The sequence below is a fragment of the Podarcis cretensis genome (genome assembly GCF_951804945.1).
Source record: "Podarcis cretensis genome assembly, chromosome: 7".
NCBI lineage: Eukaryota > Metazoa > Chordata > Lepidosauria > Squamata > Lacertidae > Podarcis > Podarcis cretensis.
In genome coordinates, this window is record NC_137176.1 from 91,322,102 (window position 1) to 91,348,253 (window position 26,152).

The 26,152-nt window shown below is 48.2% G+C and overlaps 1 protein-coding gene across 1 annotated transcript in view; it reads right to left on the reverse strand.

Moving 5' to 3' along the window:
* The window catches only part of LOC307220317 (1-phosphatidylinositol 4,5-bisphosphate phosphodiesterase gamma-1-like), a 95,612-nt gene that overhangs the window by 38,115 nt on the left and 31,345 nt on the right, over positions 1 to 26,152 (reverse strand). The window contains exons 3-12 of the mRNA XM_079984152.1: positions 25,760 to 25,901; positions 17,467 to 17,551; positions 16,638 to 16,718; positions 14,074 to 14,108; positions 12,220 to 12,292; positions 8,950 to 9,051; positions 7,178 to 7,296; positions 3,807 to 3,892; positions 2,139 to 2,259; positions 1,121 to 1,289 (exon numbers count right to left, since the gene is read on the reverse strand). Of these exons, the coding sequence (XP_079840278.1) occupies positions 1,121 to 1,289; positions 2,139 to 2,259; positions 3,807 to 3,892; positions 7,178 to 7,296; positions 8,950 to 9,051; positions 12,220 to 12,292; positions 14,074 to 14,108; positions 16,638 to 16,718; positions 17,467 to 17,551; positions 25,760 to 25,901 (1,013 nt within the window). The remainder of the gene's footprint in view (positions 1 to 1,120; positions 1,290 to 2,138; positions 2,260 to 3,806; positions 3,893 to 7,177; positions 7,297 to 8,949; positions 9,052 to 12,219; positions 12,293 to 14,073; positions 14,109 to 16,637; positions 16,719 to 17,466; positions 17,552 to 25,759; positions 25,902 to 26,152) is intronic.

Genomic DNA, 26,152 nt, shown 5'->3' on the forward strand with positions numbered 1-26,152 from the left:
GATCTGCATTGGCTCCCAGTACATTTCCAAGCACAATTCAAAGTGTTGGTGCTGACCTTTAAAGCCCTATACAGCCCTATATGGTCTTGGTCCTGTATACTTGAAGGAGCATCTCCACCCCCATCGTTCTGCCCGGACAGTGAGGTCCAGCGCCGAAGGCCTTCTGGCGGTTCCCTCATTGCGAGAAGTGAGGTTACAGGGAACCAGACAGAGGGCCTTCTCGGTAGTGGGTGTTTTTACATGAGTAGAATGTGTCCTTTTATTCAAAATGCATCTCTGGGTTATTTGTGGGGCCTGCCTGGTGTTTTTACTTGAGTAGAACGTGTGCTTTTATTTAACATGCATTTCTGGGTTATTTGTGGGGCATAGGAATTCGTTCATTTTTTTCCCCTTCAAAATATAGTCCAGCCCCCAAGGTCTGAGAGACAGTGGACCGGCCCCCTGCTGAAAAAGTTTGTTGACCCCTGAACTAAGGTTCCAGTTACAGATAGGTAGCCGTGTTGGTCTGCCATAGTCAAAACAAAATAAAAAAATTCCTTCCAGTAGCACCTTAAAGACCAACTAAGTTAGTTCTTGGTATGAGCTTTCGTGTGCATGCACACTTCTTCAGATACACTGAAACAGAAGTCACCAGACCCTTCTATATAGTGAGAAGGTGGGGAGGGGTATTACTCAGAAGGGTGGTGGGATTGGGTGATTGGCAGATAGCTGTGATGAGCCTGTTGACGACTCTTAACGTCTTACAGGAAAAAGCAAGGGGTGAGAAGGTGAAAAATGGCTTTACATGACAAAGCCATTTTTCACCTTCTCACCCCTTGCTTTTTCCTGTAAGACCTATTGCAGTCGTTAAGAGTCGTCAACAGGCTCATCACAGCTATCTGCCAATCACCCAATCCCACCACCCTTCTGAGTAATACCCCTCCCCACCTTCTCACTATATAGAAGGGTCTGGTGACTTCTGTTTCAGTGTATCTGAAGAAGTGTGCATGCACACGAAAGCTCATACCTAGAACTAACTTAGTTGGTCTTTAAGGTGCTACTGGAAGGAATTTTTTTATTTTGTTTTGACCCTGAACTAAGGGTTCAGCTCGGAATAAAGGGCAGGCAAGAGTTCCGCTACCTTGATGAGAATCTTCTTCTTGAGCTGGGCAGGTGAGGGCAGCTGGTCTGCGTTGACATCCACCGGTTTGGTAAGCAGCATGTCCCCGAAGACCTTCTTGAAGTGCGCGGCCATGTTCCTCTGCTGCACAATGCTGCAGTGGTCCTCGATGGAGAGGATGATGGGGAACCTAGGCGAAAGGCAGGCAGCGTCACCCAGGTGCACCTCGAGACACCTGCAGCGTGCCATCATCGGCACAGCCCTGTCCCCGAACCTTGTGCTACACAGAGGGCAAGAGGACAGGTCCCTGCCCCAATCCGACAGCCCGAGGCAACGTCAGGAGGTTTCACATTTTCGTATGCTGAACACACACCATGCAATTGCACAAGAGGAAAACACCTGCGTTTCTGAGACACCTGTGTTGCTGAGTTTCCACACTCCCACACAAGCAACACAACACAGGAAGCTTCTCTCGATATACGCCTTTAGATCAGTGAAAAATACCCTCCGAGGTTTCATCACTGATTCCAATTTTCTCGGAGATCCCGGGAAATAGCTTTGCACAAGCAAATTTTCCCAGAGTCATGGGTAAGGGTAAAGGTAAAGGGACCCCTGACCATTAGGTCCAGTCGTGGCCGACTCTGGGGTTGCGGCGCTCATCTCACTATGGGCCGAGGGAGCCGGCATACAGCTTCCGGGTCATGTGGCCAGCAGGACTAAGCCGCTTCTGGCGAACCAGAGCAGTGCATGGAAACACCGTTTACCTTCCCACTGGAGTGGTACCTATTTATCTACTTGCACTTTGAGGTGCTTTCGAACTGCTAGGTGGGCAGGAGCAGGGACCGAGCAACGGGAGCTCACCCCGTCACAGGGATTCGAACTGCCGACTTTCTGATCAACAAGTCCTAGGCTCTGTGGTTTAACCCAAAGCACCACCCGTGTCCCTCTTAGAATCATGGGTAGCATGCACCAAACACTCCCTTCTCTTAGGAAAGAGAAGGCAGAGGAAGGGGCTGAGAGGAGGGGGAGAATCACTTACTCAGAGGTGACGAAAGCATGTTCCTTGATGGTGTGCAGCACATCCAAGAATTTGATTTTGGAGGTGAGCGTATGGCCGTGGTAGATGATTGGCAGGTCGTCCGGACCGTCCCAACAGTCCACTGTAGGTGGAGAGGATTTGGTACTGAATTAGTTATTAAATTAATTGCCTTTTTCATTAAGATGGAATTTCTTTTTCATCAACCAGGAAGGTTTTATATATCTTTGTCTTTAACACCGGTGCTTATTAAAAACTGCAAGTGCCCAGAGTTATCTTAAAAGAAGCTTCTCCCTTTCTATGCTTCTTGCTGCAGAATTTTTATGGATACCAGCCTTCTTCAACCTGTTGCCTGCCAGAGGTTTCGGACTACAATTCTCATCACTGTAGTCCAAAATTTCTGGTGGGCACCGGGTTGGAGAAGGCTGGTTTATACTCAGATGCAGAACTTTATCAGTTAATTATTTGATTGATTTCCCAGTTCACGCAATTCATTGGCCAGGATTTCTTCAATCAGGTAACAACCATAATAATGATGTATAGATTGCCCGGCCCTTTGCTACAGGCACACACTCACACAAATGTGCACACACACACACACACACTTAAGGCATCTGTTTGTCTTTCTCCTTTTGGGGGGGGGGGGGGGCGCAAATTGCAGAAAGGCACATCTGAATCCTGCTGGAATCTCTGCCCTTTACTATCAGATATGATAGAGTGAGCTGAGGTTAGCCAGTGCTTACAGAAAAGAACTCTGTGCATGCTCGGGAGAACTCTCACTTAACAGCCTAACTTCCTAGGCTGTAGCAGGTTTCAGTTTAATCCCAGTCTGCCTGCTTCTGAGCTATGAGATGGAAAGATAACATGGCACAGAAAGCCACAGACCAGGACTGGTTTGCAAAATCCCTCTTTGCCAAATACCTGGAAAAGGAAGTGCTATGAGCCACTGGCTGAGATGTGCAAACTGTCTTGTTTTAATTGACTCTATGCAAGGCACTCTGGGAGCCCATTTTGCCGAAACTGTTATGATATAGTTCCGTTCCACCTTAAAAGGATCAGGCCTGACTGTTGTGTGTCACATGCCTGTTTACTTCCAGCACAGTCTGCTGGGAACTTCAGTTTTGTATATTGCTTTTGCTTTATTGCTGTTTTGCTGGACACGAAGGGAAGCAGACATGTTTTCCTTTGTTCCTGCTGCTGAATAAAATGCTGTAAATAAAGCTTACACATGGCTCTGTCCGCCACTTCCGTTGTGGAGATTTATTCACTCTGCTAATTCGCATGCTCGGTAGCTTCAGAAGGCAACTGAGGCTCGAGTTGCTGATTGATCGATGCTGTTCCCTGACCTGGAGTTCGCCCGGCTGCCGGCCGGTGGCTGGAGCCAGCTGGGGGCCTGCCTGATGCCCCCGTCTCCCTGGCAGCATCCCAACAGAAACGTGGGGTACAAATGCGCCAAATAAATAACAAATTAAGAACCTAAGAAGAGCCTGCAGGATCAGGCCACCGGCTTGTCGAGTCCAGCATCCTGTTTTTGCAGTGGCCAACCAAGTGCCCGCAGTTGGAAACCCACAATCAGGGTTCAAGCCCAAGAGCAACTGTCCCAGCTTTTGGTTTCCAGCAGCTGGCACCTGGAAGCCAAACTGGGCCAAGATCCCCCAAAGTCCGACTCACATTCTATGCAGCGGCATCCCATCCGGAGGCAGCGGGAGTAAGCTTCCAGAGAGGATTCGCTGGAGAACTGGTCCCCCGTGAGATACCTGTAAGAGGCAGACACACCTAAGTAATAGATGCTATACTGTGGGTTAAGTGGTAAAAATATTTTTAGGTGTTCATGGTGCCGAAGTAGTAGGTGAATAACAACGGACAGTGTTCCCGGAAAATCTGACTGTTTCTTTCTTCTTCTTTTTTTAATGATATTTATTAAAGGTAAAGGTAAAGGTACCCCTGCCCGTACGGGCCAGTCGTGACCGACTCTAGGGTTGTGCGCCCATCTCACTTAAGAGGCCGGGGGCCAGTGCTGTCCGGAGACACTTCCGGGTCACGTGGCCAGCATGACGAAGCTGCTCTGGCGAGCCAGCACCAGCACAGCACACGGAATCGCCATTTACCTTCCCGCTATAAAGCGGTACCTATTTATCTACTTGCACTTAATTGTGCTTTCGAGCTGCTAGGTGGGCAGGAGCTGGAACCGAAGACGGGAGCTCACCCCGCCGCGGGGATTCAAACCACCGACCATACGATCGGCAGGTCCTAGGCACTGAAGTTTTACCCACAGCGCCACCCGCGTCCCTTTGATATTTATTAGAAGTTTCAAAAATTACAAAAAAAAGGCAAAAGAGAGAACAACAAAAAATTAACAAAACATACATAACAGTACATCAAAAAAAAAAAACACACACACACACATAAAAACCAATACACCAATAACAATAATAAAAAAAACCACACATCCAATATTCTCTCGATATTCTCACATCCAATATTCACCCATAGACTTATTAAACTTCTGCGGACTTTCAAAGATTGACAGACGTGTGTTCAATTGATTTCAAATATATTAGAGAATTTACAAGTGCACACATTTTGTTTTTGTTACTAAATCATGTATATTACTCAATAAGAATTACAGTGCTATCTAGTATACTGGTCTACGTGTTGCTTGTATTGTTTGTTGTGTTAAGTTTGCAACACAGGGGTTTGTTGTTCTGTATTGGTTCCCTGTAACCTCACTTCTCGCAGCAAGGGAACTGCCAGAAGGCTCTCGGTGCTGGACCTCGGTGTCCGGGGTGGAGACGCTCCTTCAGGTCTACAGAGCTGAAGCCGTTTAGGGCTTTCAAGGTCAGCACCAACACTTTGAATGGTGCTTGGAAACGTACTGGGAGCCAGTGTAGGTCTTTCAAGACTGGTGTTATGTGGTCTCTGTGGTCGCTCCCAGTCCCCAGTCTAGCTGCCGCATTCTGAATTAATTGCAGTTTCTGGGTCACCTTCAAAGGTAGCTGTTGAATAGTCACTTTAAAATGTGAAGGTTCATTATTGTTTCACAAGTTGTATATGTCTTTAAGGGCCAGGGCAGATAACGAGACCCAGTCTTGCAGCTGTGAAACATAGCAGGTGCTGCTAAGGTAAAGGTAAAGGTACCCCTGCCCGTACGGGCCAGTCTTGACAGACTCTGGGGTTGTGCGCCCATCTCACTCAAGAGGCCAGGGGCCAGCGCTGTCCGGAGACACTTCCGGGTCACATGGCCAGCGTGACATCACTGCTCTGGCGAGCCAGAGCTGCACACGGAAACGCCGTTTACCTTCCCGCTAGAAAGCGGTCCCTATTTATCTACTTGCACCCGAGGGTGCTTTCGAACTGCTAGGTTGGCAGGCGCTGGGACCGAGCAGCGGGAGCGCACCCCGCCGCGGGGATTCGAACCGCCGACCTTTCGATCGGCAAGCCCTAGGCGCTGAGGCTTTGACCCACAGCGCCACCCGCGTCCAGGTGCTGCTAAGTTGAGTTAATTAAGTTGTGTCAGCAATTGGGTGTAGTATATAAGGAAGAAGAAGAAGAAGAAGAAGAAGAGTTTGGATTTGATATCCCGCCTTTCACTCCCCTTCAGGAGTCTCAAAGCGGCTCACATTCTCCTTTCCCTTCCTCCCCCACAACAAACACTCTGTGAGATGAGTGGGGCTGAGAGACTTCAAAGAAGTGTGACTAGCCCAAGGTCACCCAGCAGCTGCATGTGGAGGAGCGGAGACTCGAACCCGGTTCCCCAGATTACAAGACTACCGCTCTTAACCACTACACCACACTGGCTCTCATATAAGGAGCAGCACCTAGCTTAGTATATAAGGAGCAGCACCTAGCTCTCTTGCCCCCCTGGGGGATGGGTTGGTGGTTGGGTCATGTTTGTTGTTATCTTTAGTGTAAAAGGAGTTTTTGTTTTTGTTATTAAAACCTTTTTAAAGTTATTTTGAGTTCCTTGTTATGCATGGCCTCCCCAGCAAGCTCTCTGCTGTGCTTGTTGAGTCGTTTAGTCGTGTCCGACTCTTCGTGACCCCATGGACCAGAGCACGCCAGGCACTTCTGTCTTCCACCTCTGCTGTGCTAAGGTAAAGGTAAAGGTAAAGGTACCCCTGCCCGTACGGGCCAGTCTTGACAGACTCTGGGGTTGTGCGCCCATCTCACTTAAGAGGCCAGGGGCCAGCGCTGTCCGGAGACACTTCCGGGTCACGTGGCCAGCGTGACATCGCTGCTCTGGCCAGAGCCAGAGCCGCACACGGAAACGCCGTTTACCTTCCCGCTGGTAAGCGGTCCCTATTTATCTACTTGCACCCGGAGGTGCTTTCGAACTGCTAGGTTGGCAGGCGCTGGGACCGAGCAGCGGGAGCGCACCCCGCCGCAGGGATTCGAACCGCTGACCTTTCGATTGGCAAGCCCTAGGCGCTGAGGCTTTAATCCACAGCGCCACCTGCGTCCCCTCTGCTGTGCTACTAAACTGCAAATAGCCAACAGTAGCCCCATGTAGAGCGCATTGCAGTAGTCCAAGCGAGAGATAATCAGAGCATGCACCACTCTGGCGAGACAGTCTGTGGGCAGGGAGGGTCTCATCCTGCGTAGCAGATGGAGCTGGTAGACAGCTGCCCTGAACACAGAATAGACCTGCGCCTCCATGGACAGCTGTCCAAGGATAAGGGAAGAGATTCTGGCTAGACATGAGGATAAGAGATGTTCAGCTGTGGGAATGGACTCCCTCAGAATGTGGACTCTCTTTCACCGGAGGTTTTTAAACCGAGGTTGGGTGTCCATCTATCAGGGATTTTCTTAAAGCTGTGATTCCTGCATTCCAGGGGCTGGACTAGATTCCCCTTGGGGATCCCTTCCAACTGTACAATTCTGTGATTCCATGGTTCCCTTGTAAGACACAGGGGCCCTGCCAGCTGTGCCATTGTAGCTGGGCTGGGGTTCAGAAGTTCTGGTGCCTGACCCAGCAGCCTTGCTTTAACACAACTGAGGCTGCCCCCTGAGCAAAGGGCCCTGTTGCCCAGAGATGCTCTTACGTGTTATGGGAGGAAGAGATCCAGTACTGAGTCAAGGGGTAGTTCATTTCTTCCGGCACCACTCGGTCAAACCTGGAATCCATGACCATGTTTTCTTTGGAGAACAGGAACGTTAGGAACTGTGGGGAGCCAAGGGGAGAAAGGAACCAGTTAGAGGTCAGCTGGGGAATGGGATAAAGACTCTCAGAATTAGGTGAGCACCGCAGATGTGGTCTGGCTGGAGTCAGGTGAAGGGTCCTCATTTACATGAGTCCTTCTTTCCACCATTAATTAATTAATTGCTGCTCCCAATTAATGATGATGATGATGATAATAAAGCGATAAAACATCAGACATTAAAAACTTCCCTAAACAGGGTTGTGAAATAAAAAATTTAAGGTCTTATATATATAATAAATGTTCATAAATGTACCAAGCAAACATGTACATAAATATATAAACCACATGACTGAAGCAGCAGCCCTGGAACCATTTTGACTCCCAAACTGACCAAATGATTTCTCTGCAAGGTCAAGGAAAATGGAAAAGCCTCCCCATTGTCTTTTCCTTCACAAATCCTGTCTTAAGGGTATGTCTGTGTATGAATAGGGTGAGCCTGTGACCTGGCTCAGGAACTAAGTATTTGTCATTACAAAGGACTGGCCAGGCTCCCCAGGGTATCCAATCAAGTAAGCATTAACAGGTAACCTGCCAGACAGGAGGTAAACAACACACTCAGATTTCTGTTGTAGACTGCCCTTTCTGTGATGTATGTATGATGCTTCTGGGGGTGATCTTGGACTCCAGGGCGGGCAATTTAAAATGTCTATATAAGGGCGGGCATGCCTTGGTTCAGGGTCCTTCTGCGTGTGAAGGGGACACCCTGTTGCAACAGTTCAATAAAGATCAGGCTTACTAGCTGCTTTGCTTCTCAATATTCTCTGGTTGGCCTCTGTTATTTTCTCTGACCGATGCAGAACCTGCAAAGGGCTCTTGTGTCTCCCATAAGGGAATAAGGGCAGATTTTCGTTTACTACAGCTGCCTTCAGATGTCTTCTAAATGTCAGATAGTTGTTTATTTCCTTGACATCTGATGGAAGGGCGTTGCACAGGGCGGGCGCCACCACCGAGAAGGCCCTCTGCTTGGTTCCCTGTAACCTTGCTTCTTGCAGGGAGGGAATCACCAGAAGGCCCTTGGAGCTGGACCTCAGTGTCTAGGCTGAACGATGGGGGTGGAGATGCTCCTTAAAATGGGTACACTGGGCCTTTGAGGCTGTTTAGGGCTTTCAAGGTCAGCACCAACACTTTGAATTGTGCTCAGAAACGTACTGGGAATCAATGTAGGTCTTTCAGGACCGGGGTTATATGGCTGGCGAACACATGAGAGAAATTCCAATTAGGCTGTTAAATTCCAGGAGTTGGCTGCTTCTGCTCAAAAGGGAATCTGCCTCCCACTAGAGGTTATGGGGAGGGGAATGTTTGCCAAGTCTCCCTGCAGCCCCCTATGCCATCTTCCTCGTAGCCCCACAACCCTTTTCAGGGGCACAGAGGGTTGCAAGGAGAAGAGCAGGTCAGTTAAAGTTGTTGCTCCTTCCATGGGCTTCTCCTGTGAGCAGATCTCAGCTCATGGAAGCTCAAGATCCAAGCTGCAATGCCTTGGAGTTAATTGGAAGACACTGAAGTGTGCTTTCTGTGGCTGCGTCCACAGAATGGAAGCTGGCAGGGCGTGCTCTATGGTGAGCTGACTTCTGGTGCCCCCCAGGGTGAGGAGGGGAGGGGAGGGTGCCATCCACCTCGTCCAGCTGGAAGAAGGGCTCCGCCATGTCGCTGAAGGGATCCCGGAGGTAGTTGCACATGAACTCCCGGACTTTGGCAATGTCAGTTGCCCACGGCTCCTGGAGGGAAAGGTAAAGAGGGGAGCGCTGTAAGTAAGAAGCGCCTCTTTCACGCCAAAAAGTCCGTAAGGAATTAACAAATGCTCAGTAATGATGTTCGCGTGAAAGAGAAAACGAACTTGTAAAACCTGGATCTGAAGACTGAAAAATATACTAGTTTATAGAAGACAGAATGGTTGGCTGTTATCTGGCTGCAGGACAGAGATGGAAAAGACAGCCTTTTATCTTTATTTATCTTTATTTAATCCTTTTTTCTCTTCTCTGCCCCCCCCCCTTTCTTTAGCTATTTCTTTTTCTCCTTTCTGTCCTTGCTCTTTCTTATTTTAAGTAAATAAGTAAGTAAGTAAGTAAGTAAATAAATAATTTTTTATTTATACCCCTCCCTTCCCAGTTCAGAAGAACGGGCTCAGGGCGGCTAGCAAGAAATTTAAAACACTTAATTGATGCAACAAAAAACAGCATAAAATACAGTATAAAATGTGAATAACAATAAATTCAGAATTCAAAATCAATTTAGGAGGAAAATCCATCCAATAAACATTAGATGATCATCAGGGCTAGCTGGCTGAATTAATCCTGCTTTATTTTTGCTTTACTAGTCGCTGCTTTATTTCAGTATATTATACAAAATATACTTTGTAATGAGTATGTACTGTATTTCTGTATGTCTTTGAATATATGTCAATAAAAAACTACAAAAAATAATAATTAAAAAGGTATGTAAAAGCGACATCAGAGCTCATCACAGACAGACTCTGGGTGAAATCTCTCCAGGCTGAAAATGAATCCTGTGATTGCTGTAATTGGAGAAATCCAACCTTCATTGCAAGGCAACAGAGAAGACCCAACTGGTAGAGCACAGCCTTCTCCAAGCGGGTGCCACTGCAGCTGTTTTGGACTATATTTCCCATCACGTCCTAGGACCCTCATACCTATGGGACCGCCTCTCCCGATATGCCCTATGGAGGACCTTAAGGTCCATAAATAGCAACACCCTAGAGGTCACGGGCCCTAAGGAAGTCAGATTAGCCTCATCCAGAGCCAGGGCCTTTTCAACACTGGCCCCGGCCTGGTGGAACGCTCTGTCTCATGAGACCAGGGCCCTCCAGGATCTGATTTCTTTCCGCAGGGCCTGTAAGAGAGAGTTGTTCCGCCTGGCCTTTGGCTTGGAATCAACTTGATCCCCCCTCCTCTTTCCTTTCTCCTTCTGTGATGGAACTCCTATTTGGGGACTTCCCTGGCTTTTTTTCTGGCCCACGAAGGACCAGTCTGGATAGTTGGCCTTGGTGAAGACTTGATGTTTTCATCCCCCCAAAAATATTTTTTTTTATTTGTGTTTCTATTGAAATGAGGCTGCATTTTAATGTTGTATTTGAATCTTGTTTTTAAGTTGTATTTTAATCAGTTGTTTTTTATACCTGGTGTTAGCTGCCCTGAGCCCGGTCTTGGCTAGGGAGGGCGGGGTATAAATAATAATAATAATAATAATAATTATTCCAGCCAGCATCACCCTGATGTTAGCTGCTTTCAGAGTGCAAGAGCACCAAGCGGTTGGTTGATTTACGGCTGGCTCCAAAAAGGTCTCCAATCTCCTACCTGCCGGCTGTCAGTTACCAAGGAAAGCCGGTTAATGCGTTACTTTCATGCAGTGGCGTGGTGTGGGGGGTGCAGGGGGGGCCGGCCGCACCGGGCGCAACATCTGGGGGGGGCGCGCTCGCCGCCTCCGGAGTCGCCGAAGAGCCTCGGGCACAGGCTGTAGCAGAGCCTCGGGCACAGGCTGTAACAGAGCCCCATGTCTCGCGGAACCGACGAGCTGAGCGCGCGTCCGGGCTGAAGGCGTCCGGCAGGCAGCGGCTCTCAGCGTGGGCCGCGGAGGGCGCGCCAGGCAGCCCCTCCTCACAGCCCCGCCGCTGCCGCCGCTGCTGCAGCTGCTGGGCCATGTTGCATTTTCCTCACCTCTCTGCCCTCCTCCTCCTCTGGGCAAGCGTCGTCGTTTGGGCGGCAGCGCCAGCGGCAACTCGCCTCAGATCACCTGACACGGACCCGCCGTGGACCCGCCGTGGACCCGCCGCCACCGCCGCCGTGGTTACCTTACCATAAATACCCCAGCCCAGGCAGCAGCAAGAAGAAGCTGGCAGCGGCGGCAGGTTAGGGGTTAGGGGCGCAAATTACTTGCCTTGCCCCGGGTTAGGGGGCGCAAATTACTTGCCTTGCCCCGGGTGCTGACAACCCACGCTACGCCGCTGCTTTCACGGGACAAGCGGATCTTTGTCGTGCTACTCTGAGCATGAGAGGCTCTCCCAAGCCCAACCTTCCTCTGCAAAATTAACTACCGCTTTTTCGCTCCATAAGACACACTTTTTTCTTCCTAAAAAGTAAGGGGAAATGTCTGTGCGTCTTATGGAGCGAAAGCGTGGTCCCTGGAGCAGAATTGCCCAGGTGCGAAAAGCATATCATGCTTTTTCTTTTTCTTTTTAAAGAGGGAAGTGGGTGTTGAAACAAAGCCGCTAATCAGCAAGCAATTGGGGAGGGAGATAAGGGATGCAGGCAATAAAGGAGGCTGCCTGGGAGCGAGAGGTAAAGACAGCAAACTTGCAAGGAGAGGAGACAGGAATACTAAAGCAATGAGGAGAGAAATTAGAAGAAAAGGAGGAGCAAAAAACTGCTCCAGCTAAGGAAAAGACACTAAGGCAAATAAGAGGGAAGGGGGTGTTGAAAGGAAGCAGCTGATCAGTAAGCGATGGGGAGGGAGATAAGGGACGCTAGCAGAGGCTGCCTGGGAGGGGAGAGGTAAAAACCCATGGATCCTCAGGACTTTTGCACTGGGTCACCCAAAATTCACCATCAGATCACAAAGCATGTCCATGGCTACAGCCTGCACCAAAAAAACACACGCAGCCACTGTTGCGTGGGGACGCAATGGCGCAAAAACGTGGTTACAAAGCATGGATCCACATGGATCCTCAGGATTTTTGCATTGGGCTACCCCAAACTCACTGTCAAATCACATGTCTGTGGCCACAGCATGAACCACAAAAATCATACATCCACTGTTTCATTCAGAATTTTTTTTTCTTGTTTTCCCCCTCTAAAAACTAGGTGCGTCTTATGGTCAGGTGCGTCTTATGGCATGAAAAATACGATAAACCCTCCTCTCTTTGCAAATACCTTCTGGTCATATTGCAGGAACTTCTGGAAGTCGTACAGCGTGATCTGGCAGAGTTCTGGCCGGTCCACGTTCCTAGGGAGAGAGTTGAAGAGAGAAAGATAGTGGCCACCAAAATCCACCTGGCGATGCTCCATAAACCCAGCCACAAAAAAACCAAAAACCCATGCATAGGACATTTTGTGAAGTCTGAGCCTGTTCATAAGACGAGAAAACTGAATCGGAGGGACCGAGGCATTAACTGTCCAGGACATTATACCCAGTTCCTTTGGCCCACCTTTGAAACCCATGCATTTATCTGAGATGGCTTTCCAGAAAATTAGACAAATCCCTTGAGGTTGGTTTACTCTTAGTCATCTATACCAGTGTTTCCCAACCTTGGGCCTCCAGCTGTTTTTGGACTACAACTCCCATCATCCCTAGCTAGCAAGACCAGTGGTCAGGGATGATGGGAATTGTAGTTCAAAAACAGCTGGAGGCCCAAGGTTGGGAAACACTGATCTATACAACCTCCTTGTGCAGTAGCAGTATACCACCAAATACCAATTACTGGGACTCACAAGGAGAGTGCTGCGGTTGCACTCATGTTAACCATTTGGGAAAGCGGATCCTGGGCTGGAAGGTTTTATCCAAATCTGGTGTTTCAAAGAAGCTTTCCAGCTTCTTTCTAACAGCCTTCTCCAACCTGGTGCCCACCCCCCAGAAGTCTGGGGTGTTTTACAACTCCCACCAGCCCCAGGCAGCATGGACCTACGATGCTGTGTTTGATGGGAGTTGTAGTCCAGAAAATCTAGCGGGCACCAGATTGGAAGGAAGGCAGCTCACCAAACCTGCCAACACCCTTTTTTTTAAAAAAAAATAATAATATTTATTAAAGTTTTAAATGTTACAAAAAGAAAAAGAGATAACTCCAAGTTAAACAAAAACTTGACAACACATCACAGTAAGGAAAGAAGAGAATAGGAAAAAAAAAAGATTATAAAAAACAGAAAAACAGAAAAATAGAGACAATTAAAAAACACAATGAACCTTCCCATAACTTATCTTTCATTTGCTTGTTTCCTTGACCTCCTCGCACCTCCCTTTTTTGTATTCTAGTTCGGTTAGCTATTTCAGCAAATCCTTTCCATCTTTCCCAATTTTTATCCTATAATTTATCTTAATATGATGTAACTTTACCTTTCTTCCTTTCATCCATTAACAATCTATTTTTACTTAATCCTTTATAATATTTCTGCTAAAGCCACATAACTTCATTCCAGCCTCCTTCTAACATTCCTTAATTTTACAATGTTTCTGTAAATAAACTTTAAATTTCTTCCAATCTTCTTCCACCGACTCTTCTCCCTGGTCTCGAATTCTGCCAGTCATTTCCGCCATTTCCATGAAGTCCATCACCTTCATCTGCCATTCTTCCCGGGTGGGTAGATCTTGTGTCTTCTAGTACTTTGCAGTAAGTATTCTTGCTGCTGTTGTTGCATAAATAAAGAAAGTTCTGTCCTTCTTTGGCACCAATTGGCCGACCATGCCCAGGAGAAAGGCCTCTGGTTTCTTCAGAAAAGTATATTTAAATACCTTTTTCATTTCATTGTAGATCATTTCCCAGAAAGTCTTAATCCTTGGGCATGTCCACCAAAGGTGAAAGAATGTACCTTCAGTCTCTTAACATTTCCAACATTTATTATCGGGCAAATGATAAATTTTTGCAAGCTTGACTGGTCTCATGTACCACCTATAAATCACCTGCCAACACCCTTCTTGACCTGTGCGGCTCTTTTCGTTTCAACGAACACATGGAGACTCAGGCCAAGAGACAGGAAGTGAGCGATCCCAGCCTCCGGGAGGTTCCTACTTACCGTAAGGGGAACGACAGCTCCAGCTGCTCAATTATCTGGAACGTAAAGAAGCGACACAGCGATCAGCAATGCAATCAGGACATGGGCAAGGCTGCAAATGTCTTTTTCTTCTTCAAATAATCTTTATTAGTTTTCCGGTTACATACTCCACATACACATAATGTGTTGCATTTTACATTTATACTTGCTCCTAAGCACTGTCTTCCTTCCTTCCTTCTTCTGGTTTTTTATATCACATATAATTTTATCGCATTATTTCCATCCATTTTGTATATTGTTATTCATTTTCCATATTTGTCCATAGTATATCCATAAACAAACAAATCCTCCTGTTTATACAATTCTTGTTGTCTGTCTGTATTCACTTACAACCACTGTTAGTTATATTAATCTCCTTATACATTTTGCTTCTTATTATTTTCATTATCCATCGCTTTTCTTAATCTTTCCCGTTAATGAGGTTTATTTCCAGTTCTACTGGTTTCACTATTTCATCTTATCTTTCCTATATACAACATAAATTTTTCCCATTCTTATTGAAATGTTTTCTCGCCCTGTTGTCTAATTTTCCCTGTTAATTTGGCTATTTCTGCATATTCCATTACCTTCTGCCGCCATTCTTCTACGGTTGGTATTAAGGCTGCAAATGTTTATACGTTTTATTTTTTTGCCATTTCAAATTCAGACAATGCATAAAAAGAGGAGAGGGCAGCAAACTTTAACCAGGACCGAGGACCAACGGTCGGTTAACACTTTAATGACTGATTTCTAAGCAGCATCCCAGGTAATGGCAAACCATCGCCAGAGGTGTGAAAGGGAGATGTTTTGGCCAAGTTTGGCGAAGAAAACAATACGCATACCAGCCGCATCTCTGAGGCTGAGGGTGCTATGAGGACTTTAGGGGGAAAGGATCCTTTCTTGGCATTTGGTCACTTAACGTATTTTTCGCCCTATAAAGGTAAAGGTAAAGGTACCCCTGCCCATACGGGCCAGTCTTGACAGACTCTGGGGTTGTGCGCCCATCTCACTTAAGAGGCCAGGGGCCAGCGCTGTCCGGAGACACTTCCGGGTCACGTGGCCAGCGTGACATCGCTGCTCTGGCCAGAGCCAGAGCCGCACACGGAAACGCCGTTTACCTTCCCGCTGGTAAGCGGTCCCTATTTATCTACTTGCACCCGGAGGTGCTTTCGAACTGCTAGGTTGGCAGGCGCTGGGACCGAGCAGCGGGAGCGCACCCCGCCGCAGGGATTCGAACCGCCGACCTTTCGATCGGCAAGTCCTAGGCGCTGAGGCTTTAACCCACAGCGCCACCTGCTTCCCCTTTTCGCCCTATAGGACGCACTTTTTCCCCTCCAAAAATGAAGGGGAAATGTGTGTGCGTCCTATGGGGCGAATGCAGGCTTTCGCTGAAGCCTGGAGAGCGAGAGGGGTCGGTGCGCACCGACCCCTCTCGCTCTCCAGGCTTCAGGAAGCTATCCGCAAGCCTTGGGAGACCGGCACGACTTCCCGCCGGGCTCCCAAGGCTTGCGGATGGCAGCCTGCGGGCTTTTCAGGGAGGTGGGGGAATTCCCCCATCTCCTAGAAAAGCCAATAGAAGCCGCTCAGCCCCTTTAAAGAGCGCGCGGCTTCTGCGGGAGGTGGGGAATACTCCCAGAGCTTGTCGGGGCTGCTGGGGGAAGGCTTGCGGATAGCAGCCTGTTCTGGGGGCTGGGGTCGGGGGAAGCTCGGGCTTCCCCCGCCCCAGCCCCGCGCCTGGGGGGGTGGGGAAATAATTTTTTCCCTTTATTCCCCCCCAAAAAACTAGGTGCGCCCTATGGGCTGGTGCGCCCTATAGGGCGGAAAATACGGTAAGTGCCATCCCCTCAAGAGAGCAATGCCTGACTCTGCTGGACAAAGAAGACTGTGCTCTTTCTGCACTGGGAGGGCGTTCCACAGGGCGGGCGCCACCACCGAGAAGGCCCTCTGCCTCTCCCGTCAGATGTCAAGGAAATAAACAACTGTCTGACTTTTAGAAAACATCTGAAGGCAGCCTTGTTTAGGGAAGTTTTTAATGTTTAATGCTGTATTATGTTTTTGATATTTGGTTGGGACCCTCCCAGAGTGGCTGGGGAAACCCAGCCAGATGGGCGGGGTATGTATGTATAAATAAATAAATATCATTATTACATATCAATATTATTAAGTATGAATATAAAGTACCTGCGCTTACATATCCCTCCGGTTACGTAAACTTCAGGATACGTAAGCAGCAAACCTGGAAGTATATTTCTGGGTTATCATCCGCACATGCATGCGCAGAAGCGGTCCCTCTGGTTGCGGAAAACTTGGGATCCAACTGGAGCTCCAGAACAGATCCTGTCCACAACCGGAGGTACTACTGTATTATTATTATTGTTGTTGTTGTTATTATTCTCAGGCTGGCTTTCTAAAAAGTGTGAGAAAACCCTGCAACTATCACAAGAATGGAACCACCCCCAAAAAAGAAGTTTTACTTTTTAAAGCTGGTCAATAAAAACTCTACAGCAGCTCAACAGAACTCAAAACAGCGTCCCAAATGTCCATACCGATTTCTGAGCATCAAACATCAGGTTTTTATAGAAGTGTGCAAAGTGGCTGAAGGTGATTTCATTCCGGACTTCGACCTCCTGCGTGGGAAGAGGACAAAAAAGGGAAAGGGTTAATGAGGCTTGCTTTGACTGAGCACGGATCAGGCCCCCCATCCACCCAGTCTCAGGTAATGTAATGCTGGAGCCTTTTATAATAATAATAATAATAATAATAATAATAATAATAATAATAACAACAACAATAATAATAATTTATTATTTATACCCCGCCCATCTGGCTGGGCTTCCCCAGCCACTCTGGGCAGCTTCCAACAAAATAGTAAAATACTGTAATACATCAAACATTAAAAGCTTCCCTAAACAGGGCTGCCTTCAGATGTCTTCTAAAAGTCTGGTAGTTTTAGGTTGGCTAAATGCACAGGGTCAGCCCGGGAGGAATGGGACCCTATGTTACTGGCCCTGATCCCAACACTGTGAGTGCTGCTCACCCTGCCTTCTCGGAAGACACAAGCCCAGTGCAATTACTTTTTACCAAAGTTTGTGTTCCCTTTTTGCTCTTCTTATTTAAACCAGACTTCCGTTTTCAGAAGGAAGTTGTCTTCTGCCTAAAAGCTTCCTCGACTCGGCTCATTAGGCATGCTGGCATCCTCTTAGCCTTTCCCGATTCCAGCTGAGCTCCTGTCATTGTGGTTTGGAATATCCCCAAGCAGCCCTGACTTTCTCCATCAGCTTCCTTTTTAGCAGACCCCCCCCCCCCCATTGCCGAGAGATTTCCTCTTCTGAGGTCCAGCGCGAGAAGGAAAAACGAGGAGAGGGGTTTCCTTACCAGAAGCTTGTCCCGGAGGAATCTCATGTTAGGCACGCGGTAGTTGACCTGGGGCAACATGGCCTTCAGATCCTTGGGGGTGATGCTGCAACAGAGAGAGGAACATGGAGTCAGGGGTCTCCATTGCATGTGACAGAGACACAGGGAGCAAAGCCCCCCCCCCCAATTCTTTTCTGGACCGGCTAGGATCTACTCACCCTTGCACTACAAGCCCAAAATGGTACTCCCATTTTTTAAAAAAATTACACACACACACACACACACACACCAACCATACTTTTCTGTGTATATGACTCTTTTTTACTCTAAAATAAATTTAAAAATCTGGGCTCGTCTTATACACAGATAGTATCTCCCCCCATTTTCTCAAACCAGAATCCCCCAAAATAGGGGGCATCTTATAGATGGAAAAATACAGTGTGTGTGTGTGAGTGTGTATGTGTGTGTGTCTGTGTGTGTAGACCTTAAGTTACTTTATCAATTGACTTCCTTTCCTCTCCTTCCATGGTTTCCATATTTACTCTTAAATGCTGCATTATTTCGCCTATACATTCAAATTAACCCATTTGTCTTAATAATTCACACTGTAGCTCATATTTCAAGTCCTGCCTGCATTTTCCTCTCGCTATAATAGTTCTTTAAATACTCAATAAAAGGTCTCTAGTCCTCAGGGTATTTTTCACCATTTGGGTCTCTAAATTTTGCTGTCAATCTTGACAGTTCCACGTACTCCATCATTTTCAAAAGCCAATCTTCTCTTGCTGGAAAGTCTCCTTCTTCCTATTTTTGGGCATACAACATTTGTGCTGCTGTCATTGTATACATAAATAAGTTAACCATCTCTTTTGGAACATCATTATCTATAATTCCTAAAAGAAAAGCTTCAGGTTTCTTGGGAATCATCAACTTAAACATCTTTTATATCTCATCAATATATCATTTCCCAATAGCCCTTAGATTCTTCTTTTTTCTTTTGCAAGGCCACCACATAGGAAAGAATGTTCCTTCTATCATTTTGCACTTCTCATACATAATTGGCTTAGCTTTATACATTTTGGCTTAGTTGGAGTTAAATACCGCTACTGGGTGGCCAGAGATTGCCGGGGTGATACAGGTCGATCGCGGGAGTTATAAAAATGACAGCCGTGTTTCTCCTGAGCAACCACGACGCGCCTTGCCCCCGGCGCTATTTACCTCCACTGCCTCCTTCCCTGTTTGAAAGCTAGTTCTCTCTTTGTCGGCGTCCGATTGGGGAAAGGAGGGAGGGCTGTGGACTGGTTGGTGATTGATGTTATGCAATCATTACCCCCCAAAGCCCAATAACTTTGGTCATTCCCCACTAAAAAAGCTCAACATCTCTGGTCGACCCTTCCCAAAAAAAGATCAGCAACTATGGGCAATGACAATGGGTAGATCACTGCCAGCTTCATTATACTGGGAGTAGATTGCAGTCTCTGTAGAGTTGGACATGCTTGCACTAGGGCGACACCTTGCCAGCAGCTGCTTTGTGGCTAGAGGGGAGGCCAAGGGGAGGTGCTGTGGCTGCCAGAACACATCCGCAAGGCTGGCGACGGCCCACAGCTCAGGGGCAGAAACCACCTTAGCTGCGAGTTCCGGAAGACCTGCTCCCTAACTTGCTGGTCTTTTCCCACATGACCTGAGAGGGCTTGGACTGACTCCAGCTACAAAAAGCTACCGTATTTTTCGCTCTATAAGAAATACTTTCTCCCCTCCTAAAAAGTAAGGGGAAATGTGTGTGCGTCTTATGGAGCGAATGCAGGAAAGAGGCTCTGCTCAGCTCTCCCTTTAAAGAGCTGCGTGGAGCGTGTGTACGGCTCTTGGGGGCTTTTCCCCGAGGAGGGAGAAGGGGAAGGGGAAGCCAGGACAGCTGCCCAGGAGAGGCTTCGCATGGCTATCCCAGAAGCCAGAACAGCAAGAGGCTATGTTAGAAGCTATTTCCCTCTTGCTGTTGTGGCTTCTGGGATTCATAATATTTTTTTTCTTGTTTTCCTCCTCCAAAAACTAGGTGCATCTTATGGTCCGGTGTGTCTTATAGAGCAAAAAAATACAGTAAATCTGCTGAACACTGTTTTGATGCAAGTATCAAGGGGGCAGCATGAAGGGGATACTAAGTCTTGCAAAGCAAAGAGGCCTGCAGCACCAGGAAGCTGCTATTTAAGAAGTGGGAACGTGAGCCAGCCGTCAGCGTATGGTTGCTGCAGATTATTATTCCTTCTGGGGTGAGCACACCATCATTTTGGGGCTGCCCTCTCCCCAAAGATGCAGGTTCACAGTTTTGCACATAATCTTGGATCCAGCTGCTCCTCCCTGTCCAACTGGCGACCCCAAGAGCTCCTTCTCCCCTCCCAGCCTCAGCGGACATGCCGGCTGGGATCTCTCCTCGAGGCAAATGATCTGGCCCCAAGTAATTCACACGCCAGCCGCTTAGTCACATCCAGGCTAGATTGCTTTTAAACGGCCTGAGACGAGGCTGGCTTGGGAGAGTGGCTTTATAGGAAATGATTCATAAATGGAAATAAATAAATTAGAACATAAATAAATGAGCAAGAGTTCTCAGATGTTGCAGCCACTGTGGAATGTGGCTGCCAAGGCTGTTAACAGTGGTCGGCCAGCGGACATGATGTCAATTTTGAAGCATGAGAAACGCAGGAACCTCTCTTGGGCGCGTCAAACCACTGGGGCTCTGTCTAGCCCTGCATTGTTCATGCTGACTGAGAGGGACTCTCCAGGGTCTTAAAGGTAAAGGGACGCCTGACCATTAGGTCCAGTTGTGGCCGACTCTGGGGTTGCGGCGCTCATCTCGCTTTACTGGCTGAGGGAGCCAGCGTACAGCTCCGGGTCATGTGGCCAGCATGACTAAGCCGCTTCTGGCGAACCAGAGCAGCGCCCGGAAACGCCGTTTACCTTACCGCCGGAGTGGTACCTATTTATCTACTTGCACTTTGACGTGCTTTGGAACTGCTAGGTTGGCAGGAGCAGGGACCGAGCAACGGGAGCTCACCCCGTCGTGGGGATTCGAACCGCCGACCTTCTGATCGGCAAGCCCTAGGCTCTGTGGTTTAGACCACAGCGTCACCCGCGTCCCCTCTTCAGGGTCTTAGGGAAGGGGAAATTCACAGCCCTTCCTGGAGATTGAATCTGGGGCGTTTTGCAAGCAAATCAGGTGTCTCTGAGGCCCAATTCAAAGTGCTGGGCTTGACTTCTGAATCCCTAAATGGCTTGGGTCCAGAGTACCAGACTGAATTCTCCCCCGTGAACCTACCCACCCGTACCTTATGATCTTCTTTCCCAGCACACAGAATTGTAAGCGCTATGGGTTAAACCACAGAGCCTTGGGCTTGCCGATCAGAAGGTCGGGGGTTCGAATCCCCGCGACAGGATGAGCTCCCCGTCCTCTCCTCCTCCAGCACCAGAATTCAAAAGCATCCATTCTGCGGTGATCAGCCTTCTTGATGGTCCAGCTCTCACTTCCATACATCACGACTGGGAAAACCAGAGCTTTAACTATACGGACCTTTGTCGGCAAGGTGATGTCTCTGCTTTTTAAGATGCTGTCTAGGTTTGTCATTGCTTTTCTCCCAAGAAGCAGGCGTCTTTTAATTTCGTGACTGCTGTCACCATATGCAGTGATCATGGAGCCCAAGAAAGGAAAATCTCTCACTGCCTCCACTTCTTCCCCTTCTATTTGCAAGGAGGTGATGGGACCGGTGGCCATGATCTTAGTTTTTTTGATGTTGAGCTTCAGACCATATTTTGCACTCTCCTCTTTCACCCTCATTAAAAGGTTTTTAATTTATTAACATTCATATATATATATGAATGTTAATAAATAAATAAAATGCAAAAAAAAAAAGGAAACCCACAAAGCAGTCCATCGCAAGGGGGATCACAGCCTTGCCCACCTTGGCTGCAATCCTATTAGGCATGGCACTGCCAGGGTCCCATCGGGCTAGAGCTCACCTGCTGCTTTCCATCTCGGGCGGCAGGTGGCAGCAGCGTGAAGCCTTGGCTCAGCTGCTCCCTCCCCATGACTCCACCTCTGCTAACTTAAACCAGCTGCTCTATGCATTGCAGGCCAGGTTTGCTGGGTGCTGGTTTCCAAGGAAGAGGGTGGTTAAAGCCCTTCCACGCCCTTCCTCTCCTCCAGCCTCCACAGGTAGCTTTGCAGGTGACAGGCCTGCGAGGGGAGAACGAAACAGGACTGCGGAAACAGCCAAAATGCTAAGCCGGAGATGGTAGTAGCCAGTCGTGTTCCTTCCCCTCCAGGTGTGATGGATCCGTCACACAACCCTCACAAGGCAGCGTGGCGTAATGGTTAGAGCGGCGGACTCGGACCTGGGAGAGCAGAGTTCGATTCCTCCACTCAGTCAGCCACGAAGCTTGGAGTCAGTAGCTGCCTCTGGGCCTAGCCTACCTCTCAGGGTTGTTGTAGGGGCTGTTGAGTTTTATCAGAGGGATTCCAGTCCGATCAGCCTGTTTACCTGATGCGCATTTAAGTCCAACATGGAATTTTAGCATAAATTGTGGATTAAAAATGGTTGCTGCAATCTCAAGAGTTTTCTGGAAAGGCTTGTTCTGTGAAGGAACACTACCAATCTTAAAAAGTATGAAATAACATGAGATTAGGCGTATTTTGAAATCCAAATTGGATTAAACCGAAGTTGTTGTTTTTTAGTTTTCTTTTTTTAAAATAAATTCCACTGGGATTAAATTAAGCATATGATTAATACAAGACTGGGGAGACTAAATGGATGCTTTGATAGAATAATCCAAGTGTAATTGTGACAGTTGCGCCTTGGACCAATCCCTTGGGGGTTAAAATGAGCAACTGATTGAAAGAATGCGAGCGGGATTAAAGCGAATTCAAAATGGATCCAGTGGGAAATAATAAGAAGGCTGAAAACACCATTCCTCACAAAATAATGTTTTAGAAGACATCTGAAGGCAGCCCTCTTTAGGGAAGCTTTTAATGTTTAACGGACCACTGTATTTTCATAGTTTGTTGGGAGCCGCCCAGAGTGGCTGGGAAAACCCAGCCAGATGGGCGGGATATAAATTATAAATTATTATTAAAGGTAAAGGGACCCCTGACCATTAGGTCCAGTTGTGGCCGACTCTGGAGTTGCGGCGCTCATCTCACTTTACTGGCCAAGGGAGCCGGCGTACAGCTTCCGGGTCATGTGGCCAGCATGACTAAGCCGCTTCTGGCGAACCAGAGCAGCGCACGGAAACACCATTTACCTTCCCACCGGAGTGCTACCTATTTATCTACTTGCACTTCAATGTGCTTTTGAACTGCTAGGTTGGCAGGAGCAGGGACCGAGCAACGGGAGCTCACGGGACTCGAACCGCTGACCTTCTGATCAGCAAGTCCTAGGCTCTGTGGTTTAACCCACAGTGCCACCTGCGTGCCTCCAAATTATTATTATTATTATTATTATTATTATTATTATTATTATTATTGATTGCAGCTGGTTCCTGAAGACAGCTAATGACAGCTCTGTGTGGCATATACAGCTGCAGGGGAAACAATTCCTTTGGCGCTCTGCTTTCTCCTTACTGCGCTTCCACGCCCGTCTCTTCCTGCATGAACTCCCATCTTTTCCTCTTCTGCATCCTGTTTACAGATTGCTGGCATACAGGGAGGGCTGTCAGGCCAGAGCCCCCACCCCCTACCACGAAAAAAGCCTCGGGTGCTCAGCCTCTCTTGCTTTTCCTCCCTCAGCTCTCCTCCCAACTTGGTCTTTCTTTCACGGAAGAGGCACGCTTGTGTCAACGACTTCAAATCCTTCCCTGGATGAAACAGGAGGCGGGAGAGCGAGAGATTCCTGCGGGAGACAGCCATCACACGGCACAGCAGACAAAGGCCCGACATGCCCAGCGTCTCGCCTAATCCTTTCCGAAATGGTATTTAGGTCAGCGACCATCTTGTGTCAGTGAGTTCCGCGGTCTAATTACACGTCGAGCTGAGATGTTCTTTCGCTTGCTGGCCTTTGGGATGTTTCCCTCTGTCCAACCCATGAATAATTCGGCAAGTTTAATTTCTCATGCCCCAGAAAAGAGGCGGCTCTTGTTTCGAGGCAGGATTGAGGTTGAATCCTGACAAGACAGAAGTACAGTTTTTTGCGGAAAGGATGCAGGCAGGTGTGGAGGAATAACTGTGCCCCTGAAAGACCAGGTGCGCAGCCTGGGAATCATTTTGGACTCACAGCTGTCCATGGAGGCGCAGGTCAATTCTGTATCCAGGGCAGCTGTCTACCAACTCCACCTGGTATGCAAGATGAGACCCTACCTGCCCACAGACTGTCTCGCCAGAGTGGTGCATGCTCTGGTTATCTCTCGCTTGGACTACTGCAATGCGCTCTGTGTGGGGCTTCCTTTGAAGGTGACCCGGAAACTGCAATTAATCCAGAATGCGGCAGCTAGACTGGGGACTGGGAGCGACCACCGGGACCACATAACACCGGTCCTGAGAGATCTGCATTGGCTCCTTGTACGTTTCTGAGCACAATTCAAAGTGTTGGTGCTGACCTTTAAAGCCCTAAATGGCCTCGGCCCAGTATACCTGAAGGAGCGTCTCCACCCCCATCGTTCTTCCCAGACACTGAGGTCCAGCGCCGAGGGCCTTCTGGCGGTTCCCTCCCTGCGAGAAGCCAAGTTACAGGGAACCAGGCAGAGGGCCTTCTCAGTAGTGGCACCCGCCCTGTGGAACGCCCTCCCACCAGATGTCAAAGAGAAAAACAACTACCAGACTTTTAGAAGACATCTGAAGCTAGCCCTGTTTAGGGAAGCTTTTAATGTTTAATATGTTACTGTATTTTAATATTCTGTTGGAAGCTGCCCAAAGTGGCTGGGGAGGCCCAGCCAGATGGGCGGGGTAATAATAATAATAATAATAATAATAATAATAATAATAATAATAATAATGGTTGTTTGCTGGCCACTCAAAGATGAGAGTTGGGCAAATCCAAGAAGCTATTTCATCAAGCAGCCAACCCTGCACGGAAGGTCATTATGCAGACACACTAATCCCTGGACCGCAGTCGTGCCGTCAGTATCCTAAAGAAAACCCCAAAGTGGTTTGGCCACACATAGTTTGAACTGTTAAATTGTTGGGCCAGTTCCTTTGTTCCCTATGCATGAAAGCATGGCACTGTGGACCTGGGTCATAGATCACAGAATTGTGGAGCTGGAAGGGACCCTGAGGGTCATCTAGTCCAACCCTCTGCAATGCAGAAATCTTTTGCCCAACGTGGAACTTGAACCAACGACCCTAAGGTTAACAGCCTCATGCTCTACTGACTGAGCTATCCCAGAAGTCCTGCTTGGAACAGGCCACTGGAGTGTTGGATTCAAGTTCTACAGTCTGCTACAAACAGATATAATGCCAAAAATCACCCCCTTTACCCTTTAAAACACCATTTTGCCCAGCACTAAAATAACCGTCAAACGTTTGAAATAAACGAATCGTGCAGAGACATCACCTTGCCAACAAAGGTCCGTATAGTTCAAGCCCGGGTTTTCCCAGTCGTGATGTATGGAAGTGAGAGCTGGACCATCAAGAAGGCTGATCGCCGAAGAATGGATGCTTTTGAATTCTGGTGCTGGAGGAGACTCTTGAGAGTCCCATGGACTGCAAGAAGATCCAACCTCTCCATTCTGAAGGAAATCAGCCCTGAGTGCTCACTGGAAGGACAGATCCTGAAGCTGAGGCTCCAAGACTTTGGCCACCTCAGGAGAAGAGAAGACTCCCTGGAAAAGACCCTGATGTTGGGAAAGATGGAGGGCACAAGGAGAAGGGGACGACGGAGGACGAGATGGTGGGACAGTGTTCTCGATGTTACCAGCATGAGTTTGACCAAACTGCGGGAGGCAGCGGAAGACAGGAGTGCCTGGCGTGCTCTGGTCCAGGGGGTCACGAAGAGTCGGACACGACTAAACAACTAAACAACAACAATCGTGCTTTATCAACTATGCAAAAAAAAAAGGTGCTTCTCACCAGGGGGAACCTCTCTTTGAATACATTATGACAATTTCACGCCGTACTCTTTATAAAATAATACCTTCTGTTATGTTTACATCCCGTAACTAAGTACAGCCGTTCGCTGCTGTGGACACCAGTTTGCAAACTGGTTCCAGGACAAGAGGAGCGACGCAAGCCCAGGCGCAAACTGGGCTGCGAAGGAAGCGTTTGCAATCCTGCGATGGCGCAGGAAGGGGGAGGAGACCCCGATTCGCGGCTCTTCCGGAGAGAACGGCGCTCCTCTCTCACCTGCCTTCTCTCGACCTGTCCATCGAGTCAAACTGCTTCCTCAGCCACCTTTCGATGTGGAGTGGCGTCTGTGACCGCTGCGTGTCCGTCAGCAGCCAATTCAAGCCGGCCACCCAGAGGTTGACATCTTCTTCGCAAAAGGCTGGAAAAGAGAACGGCAGAGAACAAAGACGGAGGGGAGACCTTGCTGCCTGTACTTCGGCTCAAAGAAAAGGTCCAAACCGCCGCCCATATCCCCATCGGGATGTAGCCAAGAACCGGGGCAGAGGCCCTGCTCGCCGCACAAAACATTTAACCCCTCCAGCTTTCAACGTAGTCGATGAACCCCTAGGGATGTGGGTGGCCTTCACAAAGTAGCAGGGAGGAGGAATCTGACAGGGAAGATGGCAAGAG